Source organism: Vitis vinifera, chromosome 8 (genome assembly GCF_030704535.1).
Source record: "Vitis vinifera cultivar Pinot Noir 40024 chromosome 8, ASM3070453v1".
NCBI lineage: Eukaryota > Viridiplantae > Streptophyta > Magnoliopsida > Vitales > Vitaceae > Vitis > Vitis vinifera.
In genome coordinates this window covers 22,026,143-22,039,068 of record NC_081812.1, presented here as the reverse complement: position 1 = coordinate 22,039,068, position 12,926 = coordinate 22,026,143, and the positions used below count along the sequence as shown (strand labels likewise).

Sequence of the window (12,926 nt, the reverse complement as noted above, 5' to 3'; positions counted from 1 at the left end):
CAAGGATGAATAAACTAAGTAGTTTTAGACATATCAATAAATAAAAATATAATAATTTATAATATGATATAATTGTATATATATATATATTTAAAATGGTTAGGAAATATAATTACAATAAAAAACAGAAAAAAAATTATATAATTCTTAAAAAAATAATATGAAAAGAAAAGTATAAAAGGAAACAGGCCCAAGGCCAACCCTTCTGTACAAAGAGTCGAACCCAGCCTAGCCCATTAGGCCCAAATTCTCGGGCCCACCTTAAATATAGAAATGTCTAGGGTTTTCAATTCGTTGCTGCGTTCACTTGCCCCCGCTATCGTCTTCTCTCTCTCGAACTCCAGGTTCGTACTTCTCCGATCTCTATCTTACTTCGTAGACTCGGATTTAGGTGTAAAATTCTAAAGACGATAAGGAGTTGTGTTTTTGGGGTGATTTGCACAATATTTTTTCTGTATGATTTTTTGGTTTTTTTCGTTTTCCCGAAGTATTCGATTCATAGTTGATTTATTGGTCATATGTAGTTTTGATGATCTTGTTACTAAATCCAATTTAGGTTGTGGATTTGTGGTGCGTTGGGAAAAAAAACTTTGAATAAATCTTTTGATTTATCTTGGTCTGATTTTTAGGGAAAGAAACAGGGAAGTATTGCCTTTGATTTAACCGAATGGAAGATGTGTTCGGTTGATGGGAGACTTTTTCTTTTTATGCATCTGAAACAGTAACAAATTCAGATTCTGAATTTTCTTTTTTTCCTTTTTTTTTTCTCTCCACCGCTCTCCACCGCCAAACAGATTTGTTTTGGAACCTGGTTAGTTTGGGTGGCAAGATATTTTTCTGGTCCGTGACTGAGAAATCAGTGAATTGTTGCCTAACGTGATTGATGTCTTGATTTTCTTACCTTTTTTTTGTTGGGTTTTTTGAGGGCAGATTCCTGATTTCTGAATTGTGAAATCTAGCAGAGAGAGATGTCATCACGTTTTTGGACTGCTCAGGTTTGTACCATTCATAACTCGATTGGGTTTATTGTTAGATTTTTTTTTTCATTTAATGGGGAAACTAGAAGCCAACCTGAATGCATATCTGTTGTCAATGATAGGGTGACAGTGACACTGAGGAGGAGGAGAGTGATTATGAGGATGGAGTTGAAAGGGGAGGAGCAGCAGGTGAGTCTGCACCACATGCTGGCAGCAGATACCTACAGGCTAATGCTAGTGATAGTGATGATTCTGATGGTCAAAAGCGTGTTGTGCGATCTGCTAAAGACAAGCGGTTTGAGGAGATGTCTGCTACTGTTGATCAGATGAAGAATGCTATGAAGATCAATGACTGGGTCAGCCTACAAGAGAGCTTTGACAAAATAAATAAGCAGCTTGAGAAAGTCATGCGGGTTACAGAATCTGATAAAGTTCCTACCCTTTACATTAAGGCGCTTGTGATGTTGGAGGACTTTTTGAGTCAGGCTTTGGCAAATAAGGATGCCAAGAAGAAGATGAGTAGTAGTAATGCCAAGGCCCTGAACTCAATGAAACAGAAATTGAAGAAGAACAATAAGCAGTATGAAGATCTGATTAATAAGTATAGGGAACATCCTGAGAGCGAAGAAGAAGGTGATGAGGATGAGGAGATGGAGGAGGATGAGGATTCTGGCTCAGAGTTTGAGGAGGACCCTTCAAAAATTGCAATGAGATCAGATTCTGAAGAAGACGAGGAGGATGGAGAGGATAGAGAAGATAGTGCTGCTGAAGCTGGTGGGGGTTGGGAGAAAAAGATGAGCAAGAAAGATAAGCTAATGGACAAGCAGTTCATGAAGGACCCAAGTGAGATTACATGGGATACGGTTAACAAGAAATTCAAGGAGATTGTGGCTGTTCGTGGTAGGAAAGGAACTGGAAGGATTGAGCAGGTCGAACAGCTTACTTTCTTGACAAGGGTTGCCAAGACCCCTGCCCAGAAGCTGGAGATCCTTTTCAGTGTCGTTTCTGCTCAGTTTGATGTTAATCCAAGTCTTAGTGGGCACATGCCAATAAATGTGTGGAAGAAGTGTGTGCAGAATATGCTTGTTATACTTGACATTCTAGTTCAGCATTCAAACATTTTGGTGGATGATGTTGTTGAGCCTGAAGAGAATGAAACCCAAAAAGGAGCAGACTATAAGGGGACAATTCGAGTTTGGGGAAATTTGGTTGCCTTCCTTGAGAGGATAGATGTGGAGTTCTTTAAGAGCTTGCAGTGCATTGATCCACACACTCGCGAGTATGTTGAAAGACTGAGGGATGAGCCTTTGTTTCTTGTGCTTGCCCAAAATGTCCAGGATTATTTAGAGCGAGTCGGGGATTTCAAGGCTGCTTCAAAGGTAGCTCTGAGGCGGGTTGAGCTCATCTATTATAAACCACAGGAGGTGTATGACGCAATGAAAAATTTGGCTGAACAAACAGAAGATACAGAGAACGGAGAATCAGAGGCAGGTGAGGAGCCCAGAGTTGAAGAAAGTAGGGGTCCACCTGCATTTGTTGTTACTCCTGAGGTGGTGCCTCGAAAACCCACATTTCCAGAGAATAGTAGGACTCTGATGGATATTCTAGTTTCCCTCATATACAATCATGGGGATGAACGGACTAAGGCTCGGGCTATGCTCTGTGACATTTACCACCATGCTATCCTGGATGAGTTTTCAACTGCCCGTGATCTGTTGCTGATGAGTCACTTGCAGGACAATGTTCAGCATATGGACATTTCAACGCAGATCCTTTTTAACAGGGCCATGGCACAGCTTGGACTGTGTGCATTTAGGGTTGGACTGATTGCTGAAGGACATGGTTGCCTGTCTGAACTATATTCAGGAGGGAGAGTAAAGGAATTGCTCGCACAAGGTGTTTCACAAAGTCGGTACCACGAGAAGACTCCAGAGCAGGTGCTCATATCTGTTTTAAGTTAAATTTTACAGGGATATCTTTCTAGTCCATTCGTTTCTAGTCCATTATGAGTTTCTTCTAGTTAAGGAATGGCATGAATTTTGTGATGTTTCTGTGATTTTGCAATTGTGTGGAAAGAAAGAACTGGACATGTTTTTAGCTGCATTAGTGGTAAAGGATATGGATAAAAAAATATGGAATCATGTCAATAATTATGGAGAAAATTCATGTATGCTTAGTGTGTACGTAGAGGGTGTTTTTTTTTTTTGGTTAGATTTTGTTTCCTTTTATGTTGTTTTCCCTTCATTTTGTTTGAATTTTTATTCCATAAATATCATGCATTTTGGAATCTGTATGTGGGATTCCATAATATCAATGATTCCATGATACAGTTGGAAATCCTGCTGGAGTTTATTTATTTTGATTCAGCTGGTACATTTTTCTGTTGTGTTGGGTTGGGCTATTACAATTTGCTGGCTGTGGGCTTAGATTTTTGTGTGGGGTTGCCCTGCTGATTATTTTGGCCGGTGGTTGTAGACTTTTTACTATATTTGTTTTTTTGTGTTGAGCCACTTTTTGTTGTAGGGGTTTTGCATTTGAATTCAGGGATCTGTGGAACTTTTAACTGTGTCTCACACTATTGTTATATATATATTTATTGTTAATTTAGGTACAATGTATATTTGTCCATGGATTCACTTTTGTAAATAATTGTTTTTATCAGGAGAGGATTGAAAGGAGACGACAGATGCCTTACCACATGCACATAAATCTTGAGCTCCTGGAGGGAGTCCATCTAATATGTGCCATGCTCCTGGAGGTCCCAAACATGGCTGCCAATACGCACGATGCCAAGCGCAAGGTTATAAGTAAAACATTTCGGCGGTTGCTTGAGGTGAGTGAAAGGCAGACATTCACTGGCCCACCTGAAAATGTTAGAGACCATGTAATGGCTGCCACCAGGGCCCTTAGCAAGGGGGACTTCCAGAAAGCCTTTGATGTTATCAAGTCCCTTGATTTTTGGAAGCTCCTCAGGAACCGTGAGGATGTCCTTGAGATGCTGAGGGCGAAGATAAAGGAAGAGGCTCTGAGGACCTACCTTTTTACCTACTCATTATCCTATAATACTCTGAGCTTGGACCAGCTTACCAAAATGTTTGACCTTTCAGAAACTCTGACCCACAGTATCATCAGTAAGATGATGGTCATGGAAGAGTTGCATGCAAGCTGGGACCAGCCCACCCGTTGCATTGTTTTCCATGATGTGGAGCACACAAGGCTGCAGGCCTTGTCATTCCAGCTGACAGACAAGCTGACAATTCTTGCAGAAAACAACGAGCGGGCATATGAGGCTAAAATAGGTGGTGGTGGGTTGGATCTGCCACTAAGGCGGAGGGATGGCCAGGATTATGCTGGTGCAGCTTCTGTTGGTGGTAAATGGCAGGACAACTTTTCTTTCAGTCAGGGAAGGCAAGGTGGTGTGCGCACTGGATATGGTGTGGGTGGGAGGCCATTAGGTCCTGGCTCTTCTGCAGGCACCTTTTCAAGGGACAGAGGTGGTCAGTCACGAGGAACAGGAGGCTATTCAGGGGGCTACCAGAGCACTCGGTATCAAGATGCTGCATATGGGAGGACTGCTTATCAGACTAGTTCAGCTGTAAGGGGATCCCAGATGGATACTTCAACCCGCATGGTCAGTCTGAACAGGGGTGTTCGTGCTTAGTGTAGTAAATCAAAAGTTGAATTGGACACAGTTACGTGGTGTGGTTTTGGCTCTTCAAAAGCAGGTTCTGCTCCATTGGATCTGATTTTGAATTTTTTCTAGTAAGCTATAAAATTTGTTAAGGCACAAGTTTATTTATATCTTTTTAATTATGTACTTGCGGCAATTAAAAGACCGGGAAATGCAGCGAGTAGCTTCTAATGTTGGTTTACTTATATTCAGATTGGTGCAAGAACTCATTTAACTTTGTGATTTGTGAATTTGGCTTCTATCTTTTTCTATGAAGTCATTGCTCCTCACATTTGCACTGAATAAGTGGAATCAGACAATACTTCCTTGCTACATCATCCGTCTTGGTGTAGCCTGGACAATGTTCCTTGTGGGTAGTTGAAGTTGAGAAAACCCTATGCAAATTAGTGGCTGTTTTTTAAGTTGATTTATTTTTTCAACTGCTAGTGTTTTAGCACCTAAGTTCTGGACCTCATCAGGTTTTTTTATAACTGACTACACCACAGAAACTGTTCAATATTTTCTCTGTGAAATGGGTTGCAGAAAAATTAGCTTCAAAATTTCAACTTTGCTGACTTGAGCCCCATGAGCTCCAAACTGTCCTTTCCGGAAATATGACTTGCAGAGAACAGATGATCTCCCTTGGGACCTACTAGTGATTCTCACCTCTTCTAAAAACATTAAAACATTCATTGGAAAAACTGCTTACAAGAAAGAAACGATTTTGTAACTAAGTCAACATGGGAGATTGGTAGGCAAGGAAAAAATGAACCAAAAAAAAAGAAAAAAGTTAAGGCATGCAGCCTCTCAAAAGGATACATTCGTTAAACAATCCAGAATTTTGAATGACAAATTGGTATATAGGATTCTCTTAATGATCAGTAGACAGCACAGAAGAATGTTCATAACGATACAGTCTCTTCTGTGAAGAATAAAAAAATCAATATGATCATAAACATGTGAGTAAGATGCATACTATAGCTGTCAAACACATGTATGAAATTTGAATGAAATAAAAAAGGAAAACCCCAACATTTCCTATCTATACTTTTGCTTCTCTTTTAATGAATCTAGTTTTCTTAAAATGCATGCATAATTGGTGGGCGGGAATTTCAGCTTTCGGCTTCAACTGGAATTTGTGCCACTGAATCTGAAGTTTCTGTGTTCTTCTCGCTCACTGTTTTGGGGACAGTTACTTCTAATGGCCCAAGCTTCGATTCAAGATTCTTGACTGCAGATGTTAAAGATCTGACATTTTTAGCTTCTGCTAGCTCACTGGGAGACGACAACTGCCACAACACATCAAAAGATATACTCTTCGTTAGATGTTACCAAGCAATTGGTTTCAGGGTATTGATAAATAGAACCTTGAGATGAAAAAGAAAACACAGCCGGTTTTGCAAGGTTCAGGAAGTAATAAAAAACAAAGTCTATAAGTAAGAAAGCTTACGCCATTATCAAGCCCATCTGGCATCTGAAAAGTAGGGGATTTTAGCCTGAAAATGGGGTTTTTGAGAATTTGTTCTGAAAATACTGATTTTCGAAAACAAATTTCACGTATGTTTTGAGAACCTAAGGAAACATAAAGACATCACTTTTACCCTATCCCTAACCCTACCCCCTTCATCATCATTATCTTCTCCTTGTTCATTTTATTAAAATTAAGTTCCTAAACAGATCTGCAAACAAGATAGAATTGTTTTTAAGAGCTATTCTCAAAAACTGATTTTTGAGAGTTTTTTGACAATACATTGCCAAATATGCCCTATATCTTTCATTTTCAATATTATGCCCAAGGGAAGTGTAAAAGAACATCCAGGGGCAAGCCAATGTCCAAAAAGAAATAACAATAATGATAATAAATAAATAAATAATTAATTAATCCTTTACAGGAGTTGCATAGGAATTCCTTTGTTGCCAAAACCTTCTCACATGATAGATCCATCTTTTTCAATAATCCCTTTCATAATTTTAACACTTTAAAACAGTAAGATATATAGTTTTTAAGAAACAAGCTCCACAACCAGATCCCTCCAGTTCCTTTTCACCATGAATAATGTTCTATTTCATTACAGAATTTGAAGGGGTGTAAGATTACAAAATTTCCTTTTTATTTCCATTTTCGCAGTAACCAAACAAACAGATGAAGAGATCAGATAATCAGTGTCAAGGAATGATCGGGTTTATTATATGCCTAAAATTTTTTTCATGCTCATTAATTTAAATTTTTTAAGCATGGGAGTTCAAGGTTTAAAATTATGAAAATCAAAGCAAAGCAACTGTAAATGGAACAGACCACCAGGGGAAAAAAAAGTCACCTCTTTTAGTTGCTCCACCCGTTGTTTGAGATCCTCCACAGACACATCCTTGTGAGTAACTTGGAGAACACACAACAAGTGAGAATCGAGATTATCCGATTGATGTTGCTCAACCATACAGTGATGGACAGTGGATTGGCAACCAATAGAATAGAAAGGGCAGTTCACAAGCTTCATTGGACAAACAGTTATGCAATGCCTGTCCATCTCACGTCGCATGAGGTTCTCTGAGCACTGCTGCTCACATGGAATTATCTTGAAGGGACAAACTGAATCGTGCTTCTCCATGTGTGCTGCACAAAAGCTGCTGTTGCACCCCTCGTTCATGCAGTTCATAGACCTAAAACTGCAATTTGAGCGATGCTCATCAAGTTCTTCGGCAGAACTGAAGTTCATATTGCAGTGAAACGTGTTCTTGAAGTCGGCATTCTTAAGCAAAGTCTGTGCAATGGCTGCCCTCCTGTCTAGCAACCAAAAACTATTAATTTCCATCTCTTGCACAAAATCATCTATCTTGTCCTCTCTCCTTTCACTCAGTAGCCACCCAGAAACCCGGCTGAACAAATTCCTTTTCGAACTTGCAAAATCATCAACAAAATCAGAAATAATATCGAAAGGATGGTCAGATACTTCTGTATCGGGACCATCTTCCAGAATTACCGATTCTGCAACAAAAGATTCACTTCTCTGGGTCAGATATTCCACCATTTCTTTTCTGATATCAACAGCCACAGAAGCAGGGCTCCTGAAGAGATCACCTGTTGTGTTGTCAACACAGGCTGAGGCTAATCCAGGGAGGAGCGCTTGTGCTATCTTGTGAACTATTTCTGTGTCAAAAAAATCACAAGGGAAAGAAGGACCTTCTACTTTTACATCTTCAAACTTCTCCGGTATTACTCCCACGTCAATTGCAGGAAGATCCATGCTTTAAAAACGCCTACATTATGATTTAAACTACAATGAATTACTGCTATAGAAGAAGAAACTATCTTGCATCCAGAAAAATAAACAAATAAAGCAACTTTCAATCCAATCACCCATCAATTAACTTGGAAACATATTCATAATTTTCACATAAAATCAAAACCTCCCCAATCTTCAACCCGTCAACTCCGACCAAACCCAAACTGTCCGACTCACAGATCTTTGTTTATGAACATTATACCTCGGAAAGATGTCAAACTTGCAAATTATGAAACTTAGCAGCAGTAAAACCCCAATCTGATTGCCCAAGGCCACAGTTCAACACAGGGAGGGGAAATGAGATTAAATTGCTGGACAATTGAGGTCAGAAGTATATCCAAAAAGCCCGCAAATATTGTAAGATTTCACACATTAACTGACCTAAGTTTGTATCAACTGCAATTTATAAATCTTATATCACACAATGAATATATTCTACAGAATAACCCTGTTAAATCAAAACACAATTCCATTAAAAAAATGCCCAATTTGGTGAACATTTCCGTAGAGGACCCAATGAAAAGCGTCAACTTTTTTTGAAAATGTCATCATTTTGAAGAATTAACACAAAAAAACACTTTAATAACAGTTTCAGGTCAACTATAAATCTTAAAATGAATCAAAAAGAGAGAGAGGGGAGGAGAATTGCCTTATTTCCCTGAAAGGGTTTGGAGATCTGATGAGAAAATTTCAAAATTGTGGCTGTGTACCCAAATCCAGAACTCAAAATCATCCAAAGATTGAATCAAACCAAAAACCTAGAGCTACGAAGTCTAGAGAGAGAAAATGTGGGAATTTTAGAGAGAGAAAAATACCTCAAAATTTAGTGAAGATCCCTTTGTTTGTATACCCAACGGTTCTAACCGTCTTGGTTCCGTTGACTGAAAAAAAATTAAAAATGGAATTCGAAGTGTCTCTAAATGACCCAAATGCCCCTCCATGAAATCCGAAACTCTCCAGGAGGATGAAGGGCATTTTGGAACTTACAGATGAGTCCGTATTCACTTGTTTGCATCGCAGCCCTCCACGTCATCTACGATGAAGGCCCCACTTCCACGGACGGCACAGATGCAACCACGCGCGCCCCTATAAATCTTGCTCTATTGGTCCCTTCGCTTCTGCGATGTTTGGTTGCCGAGAAAACCGAGCAAAAAGGAGAAGGAAAAGAAAAATAGTTTTGATCCTTGGTTCTCTTCAGGTTCCAAACCATGAAATTTTTTAAGTCTCAGCGTTTTAAATTTGCTCTAGCTTCCTGAGTTTTCTCTGCGATTACGAAGAGTACTAGGGTTTTTTATTTCTGAAATTTGAGATTGAATTGTTTTTGTTAATTTTGTTTTATGTTTTAGGTTCAATAGAAAAGGAAAACTTAGAATGGCAACTGCTACATATCCTCCACCACCACCGTATTACAGACTCTACAAAGATTACATACAAAACCCTAAATCTGCCCCAGAGCCTCCACCTCCTATCGAAGGGACCTACGCTCTCTTTGGTGCCACCTACACTGTGAGATTCCGTCCTCTCTCTCTCTCTCTCTATCTCTAGGTATTTCTTTGTATGTTTTACCTTTGTTTGGTTACCGAGAAACTGAGGAAAGTGAAAGAAAAGAAACTTTTGCATCTTATGTTTGATTCTGCTCTGTCCGCCCAAGATTGAAATACTCACATCAAACAAACCAAAAGAGTTTGCTTGTCGTTAGTTGAAAGATGATTTGAATTCATTATGTGTCTCATAGTTTTGGACTTTTTGGTTTATGTAAATTCATTGTTTATCGTATGATTGCTTTATTGGGTTTTTTTACTCCCTATTGATCCATGATAGTTGAATTTGTGCATCTTTGATGTAGACTGATGATGTACTTCCAAGCTTAGAAGAACAAGGAGTTCGTCAGTTGTATCCTAAAGGATCCAATGTTGGTATGTTGAACTCTGCCTGTGTTTTGCTAGTTGATACTACCGGATGAAAGTAGGAAAATTTTCTAACATTGTTTCCCTTTTAAATTATGGTTGTTCTTCAATTTAACAGCTATTATTCAAGTTATCAGATGGTTATCCTTGTAGTCTAATTACATTGATTACTTTGTGATGCCATAAAATTTTGAGTCTTACAAGCTATCTGGCTTATCATCCTCGGAACCAACCACAAGGATCCTAAAGAATATGAATACTACATTTCTTGTAGTTGATTTTATTTCCACTGTTTCTTTATATCTAACCAGCTAAATCAGCATCTCTCAGTCTTTTGTCCTGCTTATCTTTCCTCTCATTTATTTCCATGGTTGTTTATATCTAGCCAGCTAAACCATCAATTTGTTTACTGAATTTTTATTCAGTTGGTGGTGTGACATTTCATATTGAATCTATGCTGTGACATTTCACTTTGGTTATGCTTAGTTTCTGGAAGGTGCTAAGAAAAAGGAAAAAATGTTAATTAAATTTTTTTTTGTTTAGATGCCAGGGAAAATGGTAAGGAAAAAATGGAGAAAATGCTAGAAGATTTTCCTTCCATTTTCTTTAAGCAATTGTGAGGAAAGTTAGGGGAAAGTGCACTCCTCAACCATCTAAGTTTCTTTCCTTCAACTTTTTATGAACAACTGAACAAGAGAATATATATATATATATATGTATGTATATATAATTTGCTTACCAGTTTTTTTCCTTCTATCTTTTTTCGCTATTTTCTTTCCCTTGAATTTTCCAGGAATCAAACATAGGGTTATTGATTGAAAAAATTGTGAGGATAGTTTTTCACTGATGAAGTGATGTGGACAACTTACTCCTGATTCAAATTTTTAATAATATTTCTATCAGATTGTTTCCGCTTGGATTTTTTTTGAATAAATAAATATAAATGTGTGGTATGTTACTATCTGATAGAAAAATTGTACTCTTTTAGATTTCAAGAAGGAATTAAGGTCGCTTAACAGAGAATTGCAGTTGCACTTGTTGGAGCTTGCTGATGTTCTTGTTGAGAGACCATCACAATATGCAAGGAGGGTTGAAGACATATCCCTCATATTCAAGAACTTACATCACCTTCTCAATTCATTGCGACCACACCAGGTTGCATTTGGTTGATTTATTTGATTACTCCTTATTCTGGTTCATTTTTTTTTGTTCGTTTGAATCCGCCTTATTATGTAGTTTCTTCTGCTCTTCAGGCAAGGGCAACGCTAATTCACATTCTAGAACTTCAGATACAACGTCGTAAACAAGCAGTGGAGGATATCAAGAGGTATGCTTCTCTAAATCTCAAGAGGCTGCTTGGAAAACATTTGAGAACAGAGTGTTTCTGTTTGTTTCTGGAGTATTTAAAATGAATATTTGCTTTTACAATCCCATTCAAAGCAAGATCACGTGATATTTACCCACTCGCATCAACACTCCAGTCCAGCCGTGAGTGTCTGCAACAAAAGCTTTATTTGGGAAACTTGTTTTCATAGGCTGATCACTATGCTACTTATCATGCCAAAACTTCTTATAAACCCGTCTCCAGCGGAGAAACAAATGTTTTTGAAGAAAACACTTTGCACAACTAATGCTTTTCCACATCCCTTTTTCCATGTGACACCAAGGCATCCACATTCATTGTCTTCCTTGAGCTGTTCCTCTCCTTGGTGAGCTTCCAGAGCCATTTGTCCAACAAACCATCAGCAAGCAAATCCGAAACTCTCCCAACATTTGGCAAATGCATGACCCTTAAGTTCATTCTATGGATGTTTTTTCTGATTCTCTAAAGCACCTTGGCAATTTCTTTAACCTTTTAGAAGCTGAAACAAGGATTGTAGAGTTGGATGTGGAGTCTTGACTAAATGCTCTTGAGAAGGACCTGTCTACCACCTTCAGAAAGGTACTGCCTTTTCTAGTCAGCCAACCTCCTCTTAAGTCTTTCTACTACAGTGCTCCACGCATAGTAATGAAGCATACAGGAGGTAGAGTACCCCACCACGCATAGTAATGAAACGCATAGTAATGAAGCAGCTGGGTAGGAGTTGTTATCCACTTGCCCCACTTGATTTGGCTTGTGTCACTGGGTTCAACTCTTTAGATACTGAATCTTGGTCAAATCTGCCATGCAAAATAGTATGGTAATGATCAGCACGAAGGAAATATTAAACCAAATCTCCTCATCCCACACCTCAAACCAACCCTGAAACCCTGAATGACCTCTACCCATTCCATGGCTATTAACCTACCATGCATCTCTATCCAGATATGAGAACCTAGAAAGGGTATAGAGGATCTCCTCATTGGCGGTGGAGTCCCATTAACCAACATGAAGAGCCATACTCTGCTTTTATCCATTCAACCCACTTCTCTTCCAACCAAAGCCGACCCATCATTTACAGAAGGAAGTTACAGTCGACATGGTCTAAAGCTTTCCTTTACCAATAACTGGAAGCTTTAGTAGATTCCCCATGTCCAAATACAGACTCCAAAAACCTGAGATACCCGAATGACATTTGGGGTAAGCGGCTTTACTTTTTTTAGATTTGGGAGTTTACTCATTGATATAATATTAATATAGGTGGGCTGTCCACCCTGCTACAGCTTCATCTCGTGTGTAAGCAAGCCAATGGGTACTGACTAAACCACTGGCTTTGTCAAGGTTTAATTTCCACTTGAAACCACGGGGAGCCATTGTAATTCCCCATTCCCCGAATATCATGAACTTTTTAAAATAAACCATAACTGTGGTCTGATTGGTTAACGATTTGCGCTGATTGTGGTTTCCTTTGCTTGTGTAGAAGGAGAGAAGAAGCACAAAGACTTCTCAAAGAGGCCGTGGGAACCTTGGAAGGACAGTAGACCATGAACAGCCCCCATCATCAGCCTACACTTTTTCTATATCTTTTATATGTATTCCGAAAATTTTTCCTTCTTCCTTTTTGTCTTTTGTGAGGAATACTAGTTGCTATCAAACTAGTAAAGTTATGAATTTCCAAGTTCTCACTTAAAGGGGAATTTTTTTTACTTCAGGGCACTTTTTTAATCTAGT

At 38.8% G+C, this 12,926-nt stretch overlaps 3 protein-coding genes across 8 annotated transcripts; 2 read left to right on the top strand and 1 right to left on the bottom strand.

Annotated features, from left to right (window-relative positions):
• Window positions 1-239: 239 nt before the first annotated feature.
• LOC100252123 (eukaryotic translation initiation factor 3 subunit C) lies at window positions 240-4,898 on the top strand. Of its 2 annotated transcripts, none has more exons than XM_002281390.4 (4): window positions 240-344; window positions 931-995; window positions 1,100-2,914; window positions 3,640-4,898. In XM_002281390.4, the coding sequence occupies exons 2-4, from the start codon at window positions 969-971 to the stop codon at window positions 4,636-4,638; spliced, it is 2,841 nt and encodes a 946-aa protein (XP_002281426.1). In that variant the 5' UTR covers window positions 240-344; window positions 931-968; the 3' UTR covers window positions 4,639-4,898. The 2 variants fall into 2 exon arrangements, with proteins under 2 accessions (XP_002281426.1, XP_059595275.1); XM_059739292.1 differs by having other exon boundaries at window positions 299-344; window positions 795-995.
• A 554-nt stretch (window positions 4,899-5,452) lies between these two features.
• On the bottom strand, window positions 5,453-8,875 carry LOC100246957 (uncharacterized). Of its 3 annotated transcripts, XM_059739289.1 has the most exons (4): window positions 8,744-8,875; window positions 7,724-7,902; window positions 6,966-7,630; window positions 5,453-5,936 (listed from the first exon to the last, which is right to left on the bottom strand). In XM_059739289.1, the coding sequence occupies exons 2-4, from the start codon at window positions 7,887-7,889 to the stop codon at window positions 5,760-5,762; spliced, it is 1,008 nt and encodes a 335-aa protein (XP_059595272.1). In that variant the 5' UTR covers window positions 7,890-7,902; window positions 8,744-8,875; the 3' UTR covers window positions 5,453-5,759. The 3 variants fall into 3 exon arrangements, with proteins under 3 accessions (XP_059595272.1, XP_010653848.1, XP_002276694.1); XM_010655546.3 differs by having other exon boundaries at window positions 6,966-7,902; XM_002276658.4 differs by having other exon boundaries at window positions 6,966-7,902; window positions 8,578-8,749.
• Window positions 8,876-8,997: 122 nt separating this feature from the next.
• LOC100257245 (mediator of RNA polymerase II transcription subunit 7a) lies at window positions 8,998-12,906 on the top strand. 3 transcript variants are annotated; one of them, XR_786447.3, is made up of 7 exons: window positions 9,002-9,126; window positions 9,275-9,434; window positions 9,775-9,844; window positions 10,824-10,990; window positions 11,089-11,162; window positions 11,695-11,777; window positions 12,676-12,799. XR_786447.3 is itself a non-coding variant. In XM_002281354.4 (6 exons), the coding sequence occupies exons 2-6, from the start codon at window positions 9,300-9,302 to the stop codon at window positions 12,734-12,736; spliced, it is 507 nt and encodes a 168-aa protein (XP_002281390.1). In that variant the 5' UTR covers window positions 8,998-9,126; window positions 9,275-9,299; the 3' UTR covers window positions 12,737-12,906. The 3 variants fall into 3 exon arrangements, 2 of the variants coding, with proteins under 2 accessions (XP_002281390.1, XP_059595274.1); XM_002281354.4 differs by lacking the exon at window positions 11,695-11,777 and having other exon boundaries at window positions 8,998-9,126; window positions 12,676-12,906; XM_059739291.1 differs by having other exon boundaries at window positions 11,089-12,906.
• Window positions 12,907-12,926: the final 20 nt, after the last annotated feature.

Bases quoted from the DNA above. Each gene is read 5' to 3' on its own strand.
- LOC100252123 (XM_002281390.4), top strand. From the start codon at position 969: ATGTCATCACGTTTTTGGACTGCTCAG. The intron at 996-1,099 runs GTTTGTACCATT...TGTCAATGATAG, and splicing joins CACGTTTTTGGACTGCTCAG to GGTGACAGTGACACTGAGGA. The intron at 2,915-3,639 runs GTGCTCATATCT...TGTTTTTATCAG, and splicing joins ACGAGAAGACTCCAGAGCAG to GAGAGGATTGAAAGGAGACG.
- LOC100246957 (XM_010655546.3), bottom strand. From the start codon at position 7,889: ATGGATCTTCCTGCAATTGACGTGGGAGTAATACCGGAGAAGTTTGAA. The intron at 5,937-6,965 runs GTGACTTTTTTT...GTGTTGTGGCAG, and splicing joins GGGTGGAGCAACTAAAAGAG to TTGTCGTCTCCCAGTGAGCT.
- LOC100257245 (XM_059739291.1), top strand. From the start codon at position 9,300: ATGGCAACTGCTACATATCCTCCACCACCACCGTATTACAGACTCTAC. The intron at 9,435-9,774 runs GTGAGATTCCGT...TCTTTGATGTAG, and splicing joins TCTTTGGTGCCACCTACACT to ACTGATGATGTACTTCCAAG. The intron at 10,991-11,088 runs GTTGCATTTGGT...TCTGCTCTTCAG, and splicing joins ATTCATTGCGACCACACCAG to GCAAGGGCAACGCTAATTCA.